The sequence below is a fragment of the Pipistrellus hanaki genome (genome assembly GCF_964339955.1).
Source record: "Pipistrellus hanaki genome assembly, chromosome: 1".
NCBI classification, from domain to species: domain Eukaryota; kingdom Metazoa; phylum Chordata; class Mammalia; order Chiroptera; family Vespertilionidae; genus Pipistrellus; species Pipistrellus hanaki.
The window spans coordinates 208,179,952-208,200,033 of record NC_140503.1 but is presented as its reverse complement, the minus strand read 5'-3'; the positions used below and the strand labels follow the sequence as shown (position 1 = coordinate 208,200,033).

Below are 20,082 nucleotides of genomic sequence, written 5' to 3'. Positions count from 1 at the left end.
CCCGCACACAGTAGGTCCTGTCTCCGCACCGTGCACTGGGGCTTCCCTCCTCTGAGCCAAGGGCCCCTCCTGCCTCTTCCTGCCCAAGTTCCACTCATCCCTGAGGACGGCCCTCCCCGGACCTGTCCTGACCCGCGGCCGGACCTACTGTGTGCTGCATTTCCCTGTCACCCCCGGTCCCCCTCGGAAGCCCGATGCTCCTCGCTGCGTCCGGAGGCCGTGGGCGCGGGCCCCCAGGGCGCCGCCAGGCGGGGAGGCTGCCGGCCGGAGCCCGCTCGGTGCCCGGCGAGGCCGGGACGGTGATGGCGCTCAGTCTATCGCGTCGTCACGATGAAGCGAAACAGGGAAAGCTCGGGTCCTGGGTCCAGCGCAGAGCCAGGGCCCGCAGATGCCGCGAGGAAAAGCCGACGCCATCCCTGGTCCCGCTGTACCAGGCGCGGCCCTGGGTGCGAGCAGAGCAGGCCCTGCCCGGGAGGCTGCGTCGGGGCCTGCAGTGAGTGCCCGTCAGGCCGCCCACCAGTGCTCAGCCCCCAGCTCAGAGCCCCTGGCAGGCCCAGCTCCCCCACGGCCCCCCGGGGAGTTAGAGGCAGCGCAGTGGGCGGGCGTGGGGAGCTGGCTGCAGGACACGCCCTGCTGCCCCTGCCCGGGGCGGCCGGGACTGGTGTGGGCCAACCGGGACCCCTCTGACAGAGCCCCGCTGTGGAGGCCCTCAGCCCCGCCCCCACCTTGGTCAGGCCTCATCCTCTGACTGCGTGAGGTCAGCATCTCCTGGCCTCTCAGCTCCTTCCACCCTCCTCCCACCCAACCCCCCCCCCCAACCCCTCCTCTCATTAACCCCCTCCTACCCTCCCACCCTCCCTCCCTTCCTGGGCCGCCGGAGGGACCTGCTAAGTGCAGGCCCGCCCTGCCCCCATTGTCCCAGAGTCCCATTCAGAGGCTGCGGTGCTCGGCTCTCAGTGGGTCCTGCCGGCTCCCCTCGCCTCCCTCCCCTCCCCCAGGCCTGCAGGCCCCTGGTTCAAGGCTGAGCCAGGCCTTCGGACCCTCCCTGGGCTTTCCTGTCCCCCCGCCCGCCCAGGCACCCTCCTCCCGCTGGCCTGGTGGGGCGGGGGGGGGGGAGGGCGGGCAGGCCTTCCTGGGAGACAGCGCCCCCGCCCCCGGGCCAGCTCTGGGGCCGGCTCACACCCTGCCGCCCGTCCCCAGAGGAGTCGCAGGTGTGGACGGGCTTCTACGCCTCCCGCAGCGGGCTCAAGGGGCTGGCGCGGCGGGCCAGCGCGCTGCTGCACGCGGGCGAGTCCCTGTTCACGCGCTGCATGTGGCCGCGCCCCCCGCGCCGCCTGGACCCCGGCTGGGCCCTGAGGCAGCTCCGGAAGCTCCGCTGGGCCGTCTCCGAGGTAAGGCCGCCTCCCTCCAGCGCTCGCTGCCCCGGCGAGGGGCGCCGGCGGCCAGGCGGGACGGGCCAGGGCGAGGGGCGCTGGTGGCCAGGCGGGACGGGCTATGGCGAGGGGCGCGCTGGGGGCCAGGTGGCCGGGCCCCGGCGAGGGGCGCCCTGGGGGCCAGGCGGCACGGGCCCCGGTGAGGGGCGCTGGCGGCCAGGCGGGACGGGCCCCGGCGAGGGGCACCGGTGGCCAGGCGGGACGGGCCAGGGCGAGGGGCGCCGGCGGCCAGGCGGGACGGGCCAGGGCGAGGGGCGCCGGCGGCCAGGCGGGACGGGCCAGGGCGAGGGGCGCCGGTGGCCAGGCGGGACGGGGGCGCTGGTGCCAGCCCTGTGCTGCCGAGGCCTTCGGCAGAGGACGTCCCTGTGCCCTGAGAACACATGCCCACCCGTGGGTGGGGGCGACTGATGCCACAATGTGCAGGACCCGCTTGGCCCAGCACAGGGCACAGGGCAACGTTTGCATCTCGCCCTGCCACAGCGCAGGGCCTGACTGAGCCCGGTGTGTCCGGGGGGTGCCTGGCGTGTCCCAGGGTGCCAAGCGTGTCTGGGGCGCCCAGCGTGTTTGGGGGTGCCCAGCGTGTCCCGAGGAGCCCAGTGTGTTCCGGGGGCGCCCAATGGGAGCCACAGTCCCTCCCCAAAGCCAGCTGCTCCCCTCCCCGTGCCCCGGGGCCCTTCTGTGCGGTGCGAGGGCCCCTCCGCCCGCCGGGGAGAGGAGGGTGGCCGGCGGAGCGGGCAGGGCCCAGCAGGCCCTGGCGGCAGGGGGCCCACCGCTCCTCTGGGGCCGCAGGTGCAGCACCACGACGGCATCACGGGGACGCAGGCCGTGCAGGTGCGGGACATGTCCGTGGAGCACCTGAGCGCGGGGGTGCGGGGCGTGCTCCGGCTGATGGCCGCCATCGTCCTGGACCGGCCCCCGGACTCCCCAGGTGCGAGGCCGCGGGGCGGGTGCAGGCTGGGGGCGGGCGCTCCGTCCTTTCTGAGAAGAGAGCCTGGGGGGGGGGGCCTGCACCCCTGACCCTCAGACGCAGCAGCCACACCCTGACCTCGCCTGACCTCGGGCAGGGGCGTCACTGCTCCCGCCTCCGTGTTCTCTCCCGGCACAGGGCGGCGGGCATCGCAGGCCGCCGCTGGCCAGCTCACGTCCCCCCGCCCCCGCATGCCAGGGCGGCTCCCGCCCGCTCCTCCAGCTGAGGACACGGGGGGGGGGGCGGGGGAGAGGTGGTGGTGGTGCTGCGGACTCCCCAGGCCACCCGCGGTGACCCCGGGAGCCTGACGCTGGGCCCCCTCCCGGTCGGGCGCCAGCGGGGGCACAGGCGTCCGCGCAGCCCTGCACCCGGGCTTTCGGCCGCGAGGGCGCCACGAGTTCGCAGGGACGATCACACCGCCGGACGGGTCTGAGGGGCTTCCCACCCGCAGCCCCCTCACCCGCACACCGCCCGGGCCCTCTCCCCGCCGTCCCTGCTCACCTGGCCTGCTCCCCCTCCCACCTCCCCCGTGTCTGTGAGGGACCCCGTCCCACCTTCGGACCCTGGGGCCCCGGGGACGGGAGCAGCACACAGAGCGCTGCCTACAGCCTGGGCTGGAGGGAGAGACGCACAGCCATGGAGAGCTAGGACAGGGCGGACCCCCGCATGGCTGGCAGGGCGGCCCCTCCCACGGCTGGCAGGGCGGCCCCTCCCACGGCTGGCAGGGCGGCCCCTCCCACGGCTGGCAGGGCGGCCCCTCCCACGGCTGGCAGGGCGGCCCCTCCCACGGCTGGCAGGGCGGCCCCCCCACGGGCTGGCACGAGCAGTGGCGCAGTGAGGGGTCAGCGGAGACGCCCGGGAGGGCACCGCAGCCTGAGGGAGCCGCCGAGCAGGGCCAGGCGCTGGGCAGCGTGTGCTGTGCCGGGGTCACGGGCAGGGTCTGAGCTGGCTGCACGTGGGGCACAGGGCGGAACAGAGAGGGTCTCGCACGCCGGGCGGGGCCGTTGGCCGTGACGTCCAGGCTCCAGAGCATTCTCTGGCCGCTCCCCACGCCGGGCACTCAGCCTCGGGGCTCGGCCTCCGGAGCCGGGCCCCTGGGGCTGCGCCTCTCTCTCTGGGTGGGCTGAGCGGCGGGTGAGCCGGGAGCACACAGAGTGTGCGGCCTGGGGCGCCCCGCGGGGAGCACCCTGTCCTTGGCCCTCTCCGGGGAGCCCTGCGGGGAGCACCCCGTCCCTGGCCCTCTCCCCGGGGAGCCCCGCGGGGAGCACCCCGTCCCTGGCCCTCTCCCGGGGCGCCCCGCGTGGAGGACCCCGTCCCTGGCCCTCTCCGGGGAGCCCCGTGGGGAGCACCCCGTCCTTGGCCTTCTCCCGGGGGATCCCTGCGGGGAGCACCCCGTCCCTGGCCCTCTCCGGGGGATCCCTGCGGGGAACACCCCGTCCCTGGCCCTCTCCGGGGAGCCCCGCAGGGAGCACCCCGTCCCTGGCCCTCTCCCGGGGAGCCCCGCAGGGAGCACCCCGTCCCTGGCCCTCTCCGGGGGGCCCCTCAGGGAGGACCCCGTCCCTGGCCCTCTCTGGGGAGCCCCGTGGGGAGCACCCCGTCCCTGGCCCTCTCCGGGGGGCCCCTCAGGGAGGACCCCGTCCCTGGCCCTCTCCGGGGGGCCCCGCGGGGAGGACCCCGTCCCTGGCCCTCTCCCGGGGGGCCCTGCGGGGAGGACCCCGTCCCTGGCCCTCTCCCGGGGGGCCCTGCGGGGAGGACCCCGTCCCTGGCCCTCTCCCGGGGAGCCCCGCAGGGAGCACCCCGTCCCTGGCCCTCTCCCGGGGAGCCCCGCAGGGAGCACCCCGTCCCTGGCCCTCTCCCGGGGGGCCCTGCGGGGAGCACCCCGTCCCTGGCCCTCTCCCGGGGAGCCCCGCAGGGAGCACCCCGTCCCTGGCCCTCTCCGGGGGGCCCCTCAGGGAGGACCCCGTCCCTGGCCCTCTCCGGGGAGCCCCGTGGGGAGCACCCTGTCCCTGGCCCTCTCTGGGGGGCCCCTCAGGGAGGACCCCGTCCCTGGCCCTCTCCGGGGGGCCCCGCGGGGAGGACCCCGTCCCTGGCCCTCTCCCGGGGGGCCCTGCGGGGAGGACCCCGTCCCTGGCCCTCTCCCGGGGGGCCCTGCGGGGAGGACCCCGTCCCTGGCCCTCTCCCAGGGGGCCCTGCGGGGAGCACCCCGTCCCTGGCCCTCTCCGGGGAGCCCCGCGGGGAGCACCCCGTCCCTGGCCCTCTCCCGGGGAGCCCCGCAGGGAGCACCCCGTCCCTGGCCCTCTCCCAGGGGGCCCTGCGGGGAGCACCCCGTCCCTGGCCCTCTCCGGGAGGCCCCGCGGGGAGGACCCCGCCCCTGGCCCTCTCCGGGGAGCCCCGCAGGGAGGACCCCGTCCCTGGCCCTCTCCGGGGAGCCCCGCGGGGAGCACCCCGTCCCTGGCCCTCTCCGGGGAGCCCCGCGGGGAGCACCCCGTCCCTGGCCCTCTCCGGGGAGCCCCGCGGGGAGGACCCCCCCCTGGCCCTCTCCGGGGAGCCCCGCGGGGCGCTCTCGCCGGCCTGCTGCTCCTGCGCCTTCGAGGGCCCCCACGGGGCGTGTGAGGACAGGAGGATAGCCCGCTCCCCGTCGCAGGCTCCGAGCCCGAGGGACACCTGGCCGCGGTCTACAACCCCCTGGCCTGGCCGGTCACCGCTCTGATCACACTGACCGTGAGCTTCCCCCACGTCAACGTCACCGACGAGTCAGGCTGGCCGGCGGAGGCCCAGGTAGGGCCCGTTTCTGCGCGGACGCACTTGCTGCTGCCGCTGACACCTGCCCGGGCCGGGCCCTCCGGGGCCACCCGTGGGGGGCGTGTCCACGGAGGTCGGAGGGACCTACCCGGGGGGCTGGCACTGGGCTGGGGCATCTGACGTGGCCCCGGGTCCCGGGACCGTCCCTCCCCGGCAGGCCTCTGTGGCCTGCCTGCCCGGGGCTGCTCGCCCCGCCCTGAGGGTGCGTTTCCTCATGGAAATGTGCACTCTGCCAGGGAAAGGCCGTCCTGTCCCTCACAGGGTGGTTATGGAGGCGCTGATAGCAGGGGCTGCCCCTGGGCCCCGCACCCAGACCATCCCCCTCCTCCGGGGAAAGCGTCCCTCCGTGGGAAATTGGAGGATGGAGGGAGAGGGCTGCCCCCTCGGTGCTGGTGCCAAGAGGGAGGGCGATGAGGCCAGGGCTGGAGGCTGCTGAGCAGGGAGGATGCAGGGAGGGGAACTCAGCTCAGTTTGATGATGGACAGACCCCGCTGCCTCCTGGGTAAGCACCCTGCACAGGAGGAGGGCAAGCTGAGGGTTACTGCGGAGACTGGTTCTCCAACCCCGAACCTCTCTCATCTTGTACCTTTGGCCCCGCAGGTCCAGAGATCGAAGAAGATCCCGGATAAATATGACGTGTATGTGCTGACCACAATCCAGGGCCTCAGCTACCGGTACTACAGCATCAGGCCCGCCGAGCAGGCCCCGGATGGCAAACAAGCATCAGGTGCCTCCATGACAGTCACCTCCAAGCTCGGCCTCAAGCCGAGAAGACCACGCACCAGGCCCAGGGGCCAGAACCTGGTGTCCGTGTCCAACGACTGCTACACTGTCTTCCTAGACCGGGACACCAACCTGATGCACAGCATCTGGGAGAGGTGAGGTGCAGCCATTGCTGGCTCTGAGGCGGAGGCGTTCCCCGAGGCCCGCCCGAGCTGTCATCCCCCACAGGGGACTGTGTTTCCTCCCTGCCTGGGGGAAGGACCTGAGGGTGGGGAGGCCTTTCAGTGTCTTGCCATCTCTATTTCTAGGAGTATGAGATCTGGCCAGTGCAAAAAAAGACTTTCTTAAACTTTTTTATTCCAGAGCTGTTGATCCTGAGGAAAAAGGGGTATTGAGGGACCTCCATCCGAGGGAATAAATATAATAATCATTTTACCCCCTTTTTAAAATTTAGTAAAACATAAAATCCATTCATCTATTCATTCACCCACCAAACTACCCATCTACCCTCCTACTCACCCATCTATTCACCCATTACACCTCCATTCTTCCTTATAACCCACCCATTTATCCACACAACTGTCCCATCCATCCATCCATCCATCCACTTATCCATCTCTTCGTCCATCCATCCATCCACTCACCAACCATCGGTTTTTGCACATGTCCATCAAACTGTCTGTCAATCATCCATCCGTCCATTCATCTAGTTGCTCATTCAGGAGACTGGTCCTCAGCAGGTGGTGGAAGGGAGCCACAGAAATGTCCTGAGCATGCTCGGAGCTCCCTGGTCAGGTGGGAAAGGTGGAGTCAGCCGCTGGCTTTGGGTCCTTCTGTGCTGGGCCCTGCACACCATCCGGAATGCCCCTGCCAGGGCCAGCTCCAGCTCGCCACCCCTTCCTCCCAGCCCTGGATGCCCGCACCTTAGCCAGGACCCACCGCCCATCCTGCCCCTGTCTCCCCGTAAGCTCTCTCCCTGGGCTCCCCGAAGTCCCAGTGAGCTCCCGCAAAGCAGCATCGGAGGCGTTCCCAGAGAGGAACTGCTGGAGCTGGGGTGGGGGTGCTCAGAGGAGCAGCCCGGCCTGAGGCCTCGAAGGGGAGAACCTGCTGGCACAGCTGAGGGGCACCGCGCCAGGGAAGGGAGCGCCACACCAGGCCTGCGGTGGATAAGGGCGGGATGGCTGTAATTCACACGCCATCCCGCCCGCCCAGCGTACTGCATGCACCTATGACTTTAGCATGGTCGCAGAGCTGTGCCAGCGTCACCACCGCCACCAATGTCAGAGCATATTTCTCACCCTAACGAGACGTCTCACGCTCCCTGTCCCAGACTCCCCCGCAGGACTAGTCGCCTTCCTGTCCCTCTGGATTTGCCCCGTTTGGAGATTTCGTAAAACGAAGGCCGACCACACGTGGTCCTTTTGTGACCGGCTTCTGTCACGTAGCACCACGTCCCCATGGCGTCATTCGTGGGGCACGCCTGGTGTGCGCGGCGTGCCTTTTTCACGCCTCAGTACTATTCCGCCGCTGAGCCACACCAGCTCACTCACTGGCCCACAGCGGACGGGCATTCGTGTGGTGTCCACGGTCTGGCTCTTCTGAGGAAGGTTGCCATGACGATGCATGCGCCTGGTTTTGTGCACGTGTGGTGGTTTTCCTTTCCTCGGGCGGACTCCCAGGAGCGGGATCGCTAGGTCTCAGGATAAATCCGTTTGCCGTGGGAGGCGCTGGCAGGCTGTTTGCCAAGTGTCAGCCCCGCCTGCCAGCCCCCTCAGAGCGTGGGCTCACGGCCGCACCGATGGGTGTCACTTCCTGCCTCTGCTGATCGAGCTCCTCGCGGGGAGTGGCATCGCGTCCCACATGGCTCTGACTTGCGTTTCCTCGCTGGTCGTGGTGCTGGGCACCCCCAGAGTGGGTGCAGAGGCCTAAGCCGCCCCAGGGTGGGTGCAGAGGCCTAAGCCGCCCCAGAGTGGGTGCAGAGGCCCTAAGCCGCCCCAGAGTGGGTACAGAGGCCTAAGCCACCCCAGAGTGGGTGCAGAGGCCCTTAGCCACCCCCAGAGTGGGTGCAGAGGCCCTAAGCCACCCCAGAGTGGGTGCAGAGGCCCTTAGCCACCCCCAGAGTGGGTGCAGAGGCCTAAGCCGCCCCAGAGTGGGTGCAGAGGCCCTAAGCCGCCCCCAGAGTGGGTGCAGAGGCCTAAGCCACCCCAGAGTGGGTGCAGAGGCCTAAGCCACCCCAGAGTGGGTGCAGAGGCCCTTAGCCACACCCAGAGTGGGTGCAGAGGCCTAAGCCACCCCAGAGTGGGTGCAGAGGCCTAAGCCACCCCAGAGTGGGTGCAGAGGCCTAAGCCGCCCCAGAGTGGGTGCAGAGGCCCTTAGCCACACCCAGAGTGGGTGCAGAGGCGACTCCTCCTCCCTTGGTGCCTGCGTGGCAGCTGGAGCAGCAGGGGGCGGCCACGTGGCTCCAGCTGGTGAGGTGAAGCCGGGAGGTGCTGCCCGCGGCAGTGGCCTGCTTTCCCGGCTGCTTTTGTAGATGGAGCAACCGGACGGTGGGCGTGACGCAGGAGTTCCTGGAGTACACGGTCGGCGGCACCCTGAGCGACGGCCCCGTCTCCGACAACTACGTGTTTCTGCCTACGGGGCCGGCGGGCCCGGCGTGGGAGGCCGTGAGCCTGGAGATCGAGCGCGGGCGCCTCCTGACGGAGATCCGGCAGCACTTCTACAGGTGCCGGCCGCGGTGCGGCGCAGGAGGTGCCCGTGCCGGTGCCGGGCCCGCCTCTGCTCAGGCCCCCAGCTCCCGCGTGGCAGTGCCGCCGGGGGGAGGTCGGGGGCAGGACTGAAGGCGCGGGCCGGGACAGGGGCCCCCGTGTTTTCCCTGCCAGAAGCCATCGGGCCTGACTGGGCCTGAGCCCTCAGGGACCCGGCGCCTCCCGCCCTGTCTCTGACAAGGCACCCTGCCCGTCTGCCTGCGGGAGAGAGGGGAAAAGAAGCAAGAAAGGGCAGCCCTGGCTGGTGTGGCTCAGTGGATAGAGTGTTGGCCTGTGGACTGAAGGGTCCTGGGTTCGATTCTGGTCAAGGGCACATGCCCGGGTTGGGGGCTCGATCCCCGGTAGGGAGCATGCAGGAGGCAGCCGATCCATGATTCTCTCCCATCCCTGATGTTTCCACCTCTCTCCCTCTCCATTCCTCTCTGACATCAATAAAATATTTTAGAAAAAAGAAAGAAGACAGAAAGAGGGGGCAGGAGAGGAGGGGGCGGGGGAAGGGCATCCAGGAGGCCCGGAGGCTGCTGATCAGTTCGGCTCTTGCCTCCCAGGACGCTGGGCGCCAAAGAGCCCACCTACGCCATCTACTCCCGCCTGGCCCACGTGCCGGCCGCCCGGGAGCTGCTCTGCGGCCGCCTGGAGCAGGAGCTGCGCGTGGGGCCGCTGCGGGTCAACCGCGAGGCCGTCCTGCGGGCCAGCACCGCCCTGCGGAGCCTGCAGGTCCTGCACTCAGACAGCAACGCCTTCCAGATGCAGCGGAGGCCCTACCGGGACTACCAGGCCCACGCCATCTCCCGGGTACGCCCGCCGGCCAGGCCTGGGCGCGGCGGCCTCTGGCGGAGCCCCCGTGCTGCCGCGGGGAGGCGCCCCAGCGGGGCCAGCCCGGCCGCTGGCCTCTGGCCTCTGACCTCGGGTTGCATCTCTGTCTGCTGGTGCTCACCCTCTGCAGCCTGGCCCCCACCGTCCAGCCTGTCACCCCGAGGGGGGGGGGGTTCTGCCCCATGGGAGCCAGAGGCACGGCTGTGTGCCTGCAGCTCAGCTCACGGGCCCTTATGCCAGCACCCATGGGCCCAGGGCCCCAGGGGGCCCGTGTCCAGAGGGGGTCTTCGCACCCCATCTACAGAAGGGGAAACTGAGGCTCGAGTGGGCTCAGGTCCCCAGCCCACAGGTCAGGGGGCAGGGGGGCCGATGTGAGTCCCTCCCGGACGGCACCTGGAGCTTCCACTGCGCCTGAGCGGGGGCTCGGCTGGGCGGCCAGAGGGCCATCGCGGACCGGGCGGCCCGCCTTGCCCTGTGCCCGACGGCCCTCCTGGCCGTGTCTGTGTCCGCAGAATTACTACCCCATGGTGCAGTCGGCCTACATCGAGGACAGCGGGAGCAGGCTGGTGCTGCTCTCCGGGCAGGCGCACGGCGTCTCCAGCCAGGGGGACGGAGAGGTGGAGGTAGGCGGGGCCCCGCGCTGCCCCCCAACCCCCCCTCAGCGCCAGAGGCCTGCCACCCGGCTCTGCCTGCAGGTGCTGCTCCACCGGCGCCTGTGGAACGAGCTGCATTTGACCCAGTTCTTCAACGTCTCCCTGAAAGAGCCCTTGGTCGCCCGCCCGGAGTTCTGGCTCCTGCTGGGCCCCCCGGCCGTGACCACCCGCCTGCGCCCGCGGGCGGGGCTGGCCCTGCAGCACAGGCCGGTGGTGGTGCTGGGGAGGCTGACCGGTAAGGGGGCGCCCAGGAGGAGCCCGTGGGCCGGCGAGGACCTGGGGGCGTGGGTGCCCTCGGGGCCCGGGCTGAGGCTGCGTCCTCTCGGGAGGGGTGCCTCGTGGGATGTCCTCTGAGACTCAGGGCGGACAGCGGGCGGGGCTGACGGGAGGGCCGGTGACCTGGGGGTTAGGTAGTGTCACCCCCAAGCCAAGATGAGCCTGTGGCCAGTCCGAGTGCTGTCTCAGGGTTCTCGTGTTTGACAGGAAAAGCGCTGACAGAGCAGCGGGGTGGGCAGAGGCTGGGCAGCGGCCCAGGCAGGTGGGCAGAGCTGGGCTTCTCAGGAGCCGTCTCTCCCCCGACTGCCCGGAGCTGCTGCCTGCCCCCACAGGCCCCATGCTGGCCGCCCGTGTCCTTCCTGGCGAAGACAGCCTTCCCCCCCAGGGGCGGGGGCTGCACTCACTCCCTCCGTCTGCCCTCACTCGGTCTCTGTTGGTTGCAAATGAGAGACATGGAGGGACGGGCAGGGTGTAACGCGGACCGAGGCTGGAACCTGCATGAGGCTGTTTCGCCCTCCTCCGCCATCTCCCCACAAAGGAACCCCCACGCAAAAGTCCCAGGGAAAGATTCTGATTGGCCCTGTGGGGTCACATGACCCCAGCCTGGACCAATCACTGCGGCCTGGGGTGCAGCAGGGAGGTGGCACTCCAGCTGCAGCCCAGCGTTGAAAGGAGCAATTTCCCGGAAAGATGAGGGGCTGAGGTGTCCTCAGAGCAGAGACCGGGTGACCAGGGAGGAGCCGGCTTCCCAGGCGTGAATAGAAAACGGGTCCCTGTGTGAGCAGGGCCTCTGACCCGGAGCAAACAGTGCCCTCTGGGCCGTGGCCCCCCCGGACCTGCCGTGGATGGACCGGAGATTCAGGGGCCTCCAGCTCAGATTCGTCACCTGAGTTGCGGGGCCTGCGGGAGGAGGGGCATTGGGGCGGGGAGGACCTGGGCTGGGAGCCTGGGTGGACGCTGGGCCAGCCGTGTAGGCTGCCCGTGGGGAGGCTGGGAGGTGGGCTGGGCTGGAGGGACCGGGGCTGGAGATCTCCGAAAGCAGGAGGAGGAGAGTGGCCCCAAACCCGCCCCCCTCTCGGTGTCGGTGGGCTCGGCAGAGGCTGACTCCCTGAGCGCCCGCCAGCAAGAGGCCGTGACGCTGCCCCCGAGTCTCCACCTGCAAACCCTGAGCATCCCCGGCTGGAACTACAGCTCAGACCACGCCGAGCACCTGCAGGACCTCGGGAAAGGTGGGCGGGCCTGGCCGGCCCTCTTCCCACCCTGCTGCCCGGCCCCACCGCCCCGCCGGGCACCTCCTCAGAGGAGTCACGGCTCAGGAGGTCACCTGGTCCCTTCGCCTGCCCAGTGGGGAGACTGAGGCCCACGGAGAGGCATCGAGGGCTCAGGGGCGGGGGCCTGGACTCCAGCCCAGGACCTGCCCGAAGGATTCTCCCTGGACCCCTCTAAGCCCACCTCACCTGCAGACCTTTGTCCACATCCTGCCGGAACTAGGGCTGCGCTCCGGGGGCCGCGGGCACCTGACTCCCACCACCTCGGGGCCCTGGCACCGCCTGCCCGGAGCTCCCATGCATTCGTAAGGCCCAGGTCTCTGGCCGGGCCTGGGGGCCGCAGTGACCGGTGTGGCCAGGTCTCTGCCCGCTGCGCTCCCGGTCTAGAGGGGGGAGCAGTGAAGCCACCGGGCGGGGATGACGGTGATCAGACCGAAGCCCGGGGCTGGGCGTCAGGGAGGGCTTCTCGGTGGAGGCGAGACCTCCCGGAGCCACTGCTCCTGCTGCCAAGGCTGCAGCTGCCCCTCCGCTGCCCCTTGCACTTGAGCGGCTGGAAGGCAGGCTGGCTGCGCCCCAGCCACCCTGGGGTCCCCACAGTCCCACCCAGGACCTGGCCCCCACAGAGTAAGAGCCGTGGAATGGGGACAGGCCAAAGAGCGTCCTTGTCCCTGAAAGAGAGCATGTGCGAGACCGTGGCTCATGCCTGCGTCCCAGAGGCTCCCTGACACTGACCCCAGCTCCTCAGCCCATCACAGGAGACCCTGGGCGGCGGCCTCTCACCCCTCCCCCCCCCGTCCCTGCCCCCTCTACTGGCAGTACTCCCCCTCACCCCCCCGCCCCTGCTGGCTGACTTCTAACCTGACTCCTGTGGGCGGCTGGCTCCCAAGGAGGAGGAGAGGGGCTGGGCCTGCGAGCCCCGCAGCCCCCGATGACAAACCCCTCCCTGGAGAGGCCGGGGGAGCACCTGGAGGGCAGGATCCCCCCGACCCCTATGAAGTAGGCTGTCATCCTCACCGTCCTCCTCACCCGCCCCTCCTCATGGCGGGGGGCGAATCTCGAGGCCCGTCCTGAACCACCGCGCCAGGACCTCGGAGAAGGAATTTTACAAACCTTCTGCCACTGCAACCAAGGGCCCGGCTGGCCCTGTGCCCACAGCACGCCCCCCTCTCCCCCGCCCCCTGCACACACTCCCTCACCCCTATCCCCGCCCCCCGCCGCTGTCCCGCCGCTGTCTGTCTGGGGTCAGCAGCACACCCTCTGGCTGTGGGGCCAGGCACCGAGATGGAGGCCACGGGGCTCCATGGGCTGCCTCAGTCCCCTGACAGGAAACGCTCCCGTCTGGAGTGACAGGTCGCTCTGCTCGCTTTGCACGGGCCTCAGGGTCCCGTGGCCACAGGCCGAGAAGGGAGAATGCTCCAGAGCCGCACGCTGAGGACAGGGCGCCAGGCCGTAGCCACGGGGACGCAGGGCCGGGCCTCCCGCTCCTCGCTGAGCCGCGGAGCCGCGCCGCCGCCCAGGGGAGTGAGTGTGTGAGTCCGGGCACAGTGGGCCCTCACGGCCGCCGCCCTCCCGCCCCCTCCCCCAGGCTTCCCCAGGAAGGCCAAGGCCGACCTCCGCCGCGTCCTGCTGCGGCTGCACCACCTGTACGAGATCGGGGAGGACCCGGTGCTGTCTCAGCCGGTGACCGTGAACCTGAAGGTGAGCCCCCGGTGTCCCTCCGCCAGACCGCCCTGCCCAGCCTCTGGGGGCGCTGGGCCAGGAGTCACATGCCCAGTCACAATCCCGACTCAGAAACCACATTGGCAAGAGGCGTGTCGGTGCGCTCACTGCGGACCGGACCGAATGGGCTCTGGGGGCCTCCCCGCCCGCCCCGCCCCCGCCGGTGCCCGCCTGACCCCTCTCCCTGAAAGGCTGTTTGAGATGCCTCCCGCCGCCTGTGTGCCTCCGGACACCCCCTTTCCCAGCCCCCCGGTCTCCTCCCTCACAGGCCCCCCCCCCCCCCCCCCCCCCCCGCCCCGCGCGCGGGCCCTCGGAGGCCGGGAGCAGGTCTGAGTGCGGTCAGGGCAGGGGAGGCCGAGGTGGCACTCGGGCGTCGGTCGCCCTGTGCTGCCCCGCCCAGGCGGCGTGCCGAGCCCCGGGGGGCAGATGGCCGGCGGACGCCGAGTGGATGGTGCTGGTCCGTGGCCCAGCGGGTCTCAGGAGGACGGTGCGCGGCTGCCAGGCGGCTGCCAGCGAGGGTGCCAGGAGCAGGCTGGGCGTGTGTCCTCGGTCACGCTGTCCTCCGGCCGTCCTCCGCCCGCGGTCACAGCCGGCCGGGCCTCCCCAGCAGGTGTAAAGACCCAAGCAGGTCACAGCACCCGGGGACTGGTCGCCCGTGCCCGTCCCGTCCATCAGCCCGGGCAGCTGGCCCAGAGCCCCACCCACGGCCAGCACTGTCCCTGTCTCCACGGCCAGCACTGTCCCTGTCCCCCACGGCCAGCACTGTCCCTGTCCCCCACGGCCAGCACTGTCCCTGCCTCCACAGCCAGCACTGTCCCTGTCCCCCACGGCCAGCACTGTCCCTGTCTCCACAGCCAGCGGGCCCTGCCTCCCTCCCTGCGGGGGCGGCTGGGTTGACTCCTGGCAAAGGGCCGGGCAGGAGGGCTCGGTGTGGGGGCAGCTCTGAGCGCCGCCACCTCCTGGGCACACCCATCCGCGGGCAGCGGGAAGCAGCCTCCTGGCCTCAGTTCCCCCCCGGGGCCGGGCTCCCGCCCAGAGCTTTGCGGTGGGAATGGAGTGAGGGGGTGCCCCCGCCGCCCCCTGAAGCCGTGCTCACCCCTGGGCTCACCCTGGGCTCACCCCTCGCGCTGTCCCCGCAGTCCGTGCTGCGGGGGCTGGGCTCGCTGGTGGCCGTGGAGGAGCGCTCGCTGACGGGGACCTGGAGTGCGGACTCGCTGCGGCGCTGGAGCTGGAGGACGCGCACCCCAGGTGTGGGGGCCCGGGTGTGGGTGCTGCCCGCGCGGCCCCTCCAGGCCCCTCACCTCCTCTGGCTCTGCAGCCGCCCTGAGTCTGCCTGAGCTGGGAGGAGCGGCTCTTGCCAGTACCCGCCTGCCAGGCTCCACACAGGGGTGTGCAGGCGCGAGTGCGTGTGTGCGAGTGTGTGTGTGCAAGAGTGTGTGTGTGCTGCAGACTGTGTGTGTGTGCGAGAGTGTGTGTGCGCGCGCGGGCGAGTGCGTGTGTGTGCAGGCCACACCGCTGCCCGTGCCCGCGTGAGACTCACGCTCGCCGGCGTGCCCCAGGGTCTGAGTGTGCCAGGCTGGGCCTGCTCCGCACACACCACCGTGCCCCCGCCAACCACAGGCTGCTTGCTGCCGCCCAGGCTTGGCCGACACCATTGCCTCTGCCGGAGCGTGCCGGGCCTGCCTTCCGGCCTGTCCTGCTCCGGGCCGGGCCGGGGCAGACCTCTGCTCCTGTCCACTGCGCCGCACGGTGGCGGAATGGGAGGGGGCGTTCAGTCAGTGTGGGGTGAGCGGGGGTCATGCACGGGTGCTGCAGGAGGAAGGGTGGGTGAGCGGTAGGAGCCCAGACCCCAGGGCAGGACTCGGGGGGCCAGCGAACGGAAGGGCAGGGACCCCAGTGGCCTCAGAGAGGGGCCTCTTGGGGCCTGAGGCCACGGGACCAGCACCGGCTCCTCTGCAGGCCCGCTGCCCGGGGAGGGCAGAGATGCGAGGCCGCGGCCGTGGGGCACGGCAGGAGGGGCAGCCGCACTCTGTGGTGCCGGGGGTCCGGGAATGGGGGCTCCGGGGCAGGGCGGGCGGGGCTGACCACCTCTGCCCCTCCAGGCGGCGCCCGGCCCAGAGCCCCGCGCGGCCCCGTCGTCACCATCGGCCCCAAGGAGATCCGGACCTTCTTCGCCCACTTCGAGCCGCACTGAGTGCCCGCGGCCTCGGCCTCCGGACCCGGGGACCACGGGGCCCGACGCGCCCGCGGCGGGGACGGACGGGCGGCCGGCGGCCACCTGCTCTGCTGTCCAGGACGTGGCCAGGCCCGGTTTCTTAGTTTCTGAAATAAAAGCTGCATCATGAGGACCCGCTTCTTCTCCTCGGCCTCCGCTCCAGCCCCTCCTCTCCTGTCGCCCGGTGACACCCCCACACCCAGAGCTCCGGGTTCACCTGCAAAAGTCAGTCAGGAAGCAGGGCAGGCGGAGCGCGGAGCCAGTGGCCAGTGCCCGCCGCAGGCCCCGCGGTCTCACCGAGGCCGCACTGTGAGCGTGGCTCTGCCGTGGGACCGGCGACGTGGGCTGGGGCTGGGGCGGGGGAGCAGGAGGCCTCGGAGCCGTGGGTGCATCCCGCCGACACCCCGCCGCCCACGCAAGATGTGACCCGCCCACGGCTCGTCCCCTCGCCTCTGCCAGGCTCCGGGCCTCCACCACTCAGTGTCACCCCGATTGTCTGACTGTTCCCACCGCGGTGAGCCCCAGAGAGAAAACTCCCCAAAGAGCACCACGCCCAGCGCTGTCAGTGTCTATGAGGTGACGCCACGCTGGGGCGGGCGGGCGCGCACGGAGATAGTCCATGGTTTTCCTTCAGGAGAAGAATGCAGACAGGACCATGGGAGTCACCCCATCCTCTTCATGGTCTGTGTCCCTGCCCCCCCACATGTACCCGCACATGCCTGCTTGTGGGCACACACACACACACACACACACACACACACACACGCTCACACACATGCACTCTGGAACGTAGCCCTCCCGCCTCTGTCTCCAACATCTCTGCGCCCTCAGCGCCTAGCGCGGTGCCTGACACTGGGAGACCCTCAGAGAAAATGCTTTCACCGGAATGAAGGAGACCGGGCATCTGATTGGATTTCAGCGCTAACGCTCACTAGGAAGTCCCTGAATTTATTCTAATCGGCTTTCTCACGGTAAAAATGGAGCTAATGCTCCTCATGCCTGGCTTATGTGCATGTGTGCGTGTGAGGGTTCCCCGAGGAAAACACGGTCATCGCTTAGACCAGCGCCCGGCATGGAGTTCGTGCTCCATACAGGCTGGCTGTTCTGGTGGTGACAGCGATGGTGGTGGTGGGATGGGGATGGCATTGGTGGTGGTGGTGATGCTGTGGTGGTGATAGCGATGGTGGTGGTGGTGGGATGGGGATGGCATTGGTGGTGGTGATGCTGTGGTGGTGACAGCGATGGTGGTGGTGGTGGGATGGGGATGACATTGGTGGTGGTGGTGATGCTGTGGTGGTGATAGCGATGGTGGTGCTGGTCATGGTGCTGTGATGGTCATGTCAATGGTGTTGACAGTAGTGTTGACAGACGGTGAGATGGTGAAGTGATGGTGACAGTAAAGGTGATGATTGTGGTGATAGTGGTGATGGTGTTGCAGTCAGTGATGGTGTTTCTGTAGTTGGTGGTGGTATGATGGTGATGGTGTTGTTAGCGATGATGATGTGGTGTTGTTATTGGTGGTAATGGTGTTGCTGTTGCTGTTGCTGGTATAATGGTGATAATGTTGGTGATGATGGTATGGTGTTATGGCAGTAATGGTGATAGTGTTGCTGTTGGTCGTGATTGTGTAGTGGTGATGAAGTTATTGGTGGTGTTGGTGTGGTGGTGATGGTGTTGCTGTTGTGGTGTTTCTGTAGTTAGTGGTGATGGTATGATGGTGATGGTTATGATTGCATGATGTTGTTATTGGTGGTAATGGTCATGGTGTTGCTATTGGTGGTGATGATGTGGTAGTGTGATGGTGTTGTTGATAATGGTGTGGTAATGGTGTTGGTGGTGATGGTGTGGTAATGGTGTTGTTATTGGTGATGGTGTGGTGATGTGATGATGATGATGGTGGTGGTGATGGTGTGGTGGTGTGATGGTGTTGTTGTTGGTGGTTATGGTGTGGTGGTGTGATGATAATGTTGGTGGTGGTGATAGTGTGATAATGGTGTTGGTGGTGGTGATGGTGTGGTAATGGTTTTGTTGGTGGTGATGGTGTGGTAATGGTGTTGGTATTGATGATGTTGTGGTAATGGTATTGGTGCTGGTGATGTTGTGGTAATGGTGTTGTTGGTGATGGTGTGGTAATGGTGTTGTTGTTGGTGATGTTGTGATAACGATGTTGGTGGTGATGGTGTTGTTGTTGGTGATAGTGTGGTAATGGTGTTGGTGGTGATGGTGTGGTAATGGTGTTGTTGGTGATGGTGTTGTTGGTGGTGATGGTATGGTAATGGTGTTGTTGGTGATGGTGTTGGTGGTGATGATGTGGTAGTGGTGTTGGTGGTGATGGTGTTCGTGGTGGTGATGGTGTGGTAATGATGTTGGTGGTGGTAATGGTGTTGTTGGTGGTGATGGTGTTGTTGGTGGTGATGGTGTGGTAATGGTGTTGGTGGTGGTGATGGTGTTGTTGGTGGTGATGGTGTGGTTGTGGACACTGACACACCAGTGAAGGGGAGAGTGAGCCTGGTTACTGCTCTACCTCCAGGGAAGCTGCCAAGTCACAGTCTTGGGCACCAAGGTGAGTCCCCGGGGAAAGGACTTGCCACCAGCACCGACCGCCTGTGTCGAGGGGCTATTTGCCAGGCCCCAGGCTGCAGGGCTGGCCGGGTCCCGGGGCTGTCGGGCTGCCCGGGAAGCGGCCAGGCAGCGGCCAGGCCTCGGGCCGGTCCCTGGGTGCTGGCCGGCGTGCTGGGAAGGCGCAGGCTCACGTGAAGAGTCTGACAGCCGCGGGCAGCTTCAGCGTGCTGGCGTCCGGGTGCCCCTGACGCTGGCGGCCGAGGGGGCCGCACAGGCGCCTGGGGCGGGTGAGCACGTTTGGATTAGAAAAGGCCAAAGCGCTAACAGCCGGGGAGCTGGGCTGTAACATTCCAGCATGTTCTGTTGATTTATGGCTGTTGCTAGGTAACCAGTACACTGAGGCGGGTGTGATTGGAAAGCTGTGAGCAGCGCTCCACCAGAGACACAGAAAGAGAACCATTAAGCTGGGGGCTGGGGGCTGGGGGCTGGGGGGCTGGGGGGGTAGGGGGATAGGGGGATAGGGGGATAGGGGGATAGGGCTGGGGGGCTGGGGGGATAGGGGGATAGGGGGATAGGGGGATAGGGCTGGGGGGCTGGGGGCTGGGGGGATAGGGGGATAGGGCTGGGGGGCTGGGGGCTGGGGGGCTGGGGGCTGGGGGCTGGGGGGATAGGGGGATAGGGCTGGGGGGCTGCGGGCTGGGGGCTGGGGGGCTGGGGGGCTGGAGGACTGGAGGAATAGGAGGATAGGGCTGGGGGGCTGGGGGCTGGGGGGCTGGGGGGATAGGAGGACAGGGCTGGGGGGCTGGGGGACTGGAGACTGGGGGCTGGGGGGCTGGAGAATTGGGGGCTGGGGGCTGGGGGCTGGGGAATTGGGGGCTGGGGGCTGGGGGCTGGGGAATTGGGGGCTGGGGGTTGGGGGGCTAGTGGCTGGGGGGATAGGGGAATAGGGCTGGAGGCTGGGGGCTGGGGGGATAGGCGGATAGGGCTGGGGGGCTGGGGGGCTGGGGGGCTAGGGGCTGGGGGCTAGGGGGCTGGGGGCTGGGGGGATAGGGGTATAGGGCTGGGGGGCTGGGGGCTGGGGGGATAGGGGTATAGGGCTGGGGGGCTGGGGGACTGGGGGGCTGGGGGCTGGGGGCTGGGGGGCTGGGCGCTGGGGGATTGGGGGGCTGAAGGCTGGGGGCTGGGGGGCTGGGGGCTGGGGGATTGGGGGGCTAGGGGGCTGGGGGCTGGGGGCTGGGAGACTGAGGGGCTGGGGGTCTGGGGGCCTGGGGGCCTGGGGGCTGGGGAGGGTGTCGTGCGGCCCAGAGGAGGGCGCTGTTAGAGGCAGTTAGAGGAAGCGGAGGTCCCCCCAGTCCCCCCCGTGTGCTGTCCTCGCAGTGCAGTCCTGCCAGCCCCGGGAGCCGCCCGTGCGCCCCTCCCTCTGAAGGACACGGGTGACCCGGCCTTTTCTTCTGAGTAAATTGATTAGCAGCACGTGGCGGGGTCCTCACAGGGCGCTGCTGCGGGCGTGCCAGGGCGTGTGTGCGCCTGGCGGGCGGCTCATTGTCTTCACGTCCCTGACAAATGGCTCCGCCGCCACCAGCACCATCGCTGCGAGCACATGTGGACCCACTGCGTGCCCGGGACCTCCGTGTGAACAAGACCGACACCCCTCCCCCGCGGAGCGGCATTCAGACGGGGGACAGACACTCCCAACAGCCGTAATGAGGAAGCAAATGCTGTCCCGTGTAAAACAGCCACAGGGAAAGCAGAGCCGCGGAGAGGGATGGGAGGAGGGGGGGCTCCTGCGATTGTAAGTAGAGGATCCGATTAGCCTCCCGAGAAGGTGACATTCGAGCGGAGTCTGAAGGAAGGGGCAGGGGCCTGGCAGGGTCTGGGAGGAG

At 68.9% G+C, this 20,082-nt stretch overlaps 1 protein-coding gene across 1 annotated transcript in view; it reads left to right on the top strand.

Moving 5' to 3' along the window:
- MAN2B2 (mannosidase alpha class 2B member 2) overlaps positions 1-15,650 on the top strand; it is a gene marked incomplete at its 5' end in the record, with an annotated part of 30,556 nt that extends 14,906 nt beyond the window's left edge. The window contains 12 exons of the mRNA XM_084881476.1: positions 1,201-1,391; positions 2,223-2,361; positions 5,045-5,178; positions 5,803-6,080; positions 8,456-8,647; positions 9,239-9,485; positions 10,019-10,129; positions 10,202-10,394; positions 11,533-11,664; positions 13,289-13,401; positions 14,562-14,670; positions 15,525-15,650. Coding sequence (XP_084737602.1) covers positions 1,201-1,391; positions 2,223-2,361; positions 5,045-5,178; positions 5,803-6,080; positions 8,456-8,647; positions 9,239-9,485; positions 10,019-10,129; positions 10,202-10,394; positions 11,533-11,664; positions 13,289-13,401; positions 14,562-14,670; positions 15,525-15,616 — 1,931 coding nt within the window. The 3' untranslated portion in view covers positions 15,617-15,650. The remainder of the gene's footprint in view (positions 1-1,200; positions 1,392-2,222; positions 2,362-5,044; positions 5,179-5,802; positions 6,081-8,455; positions 8,648-9,238; positions 9,486-10,018; positions 10,130-10,201; positions 10,395-11,532; positions 11,665-13,288; positions 13,402-14,561; positions 14,671-15,524) is intronic.
- Positions 15,651-20,082: the final 4,432 nt, after the last annotated feature.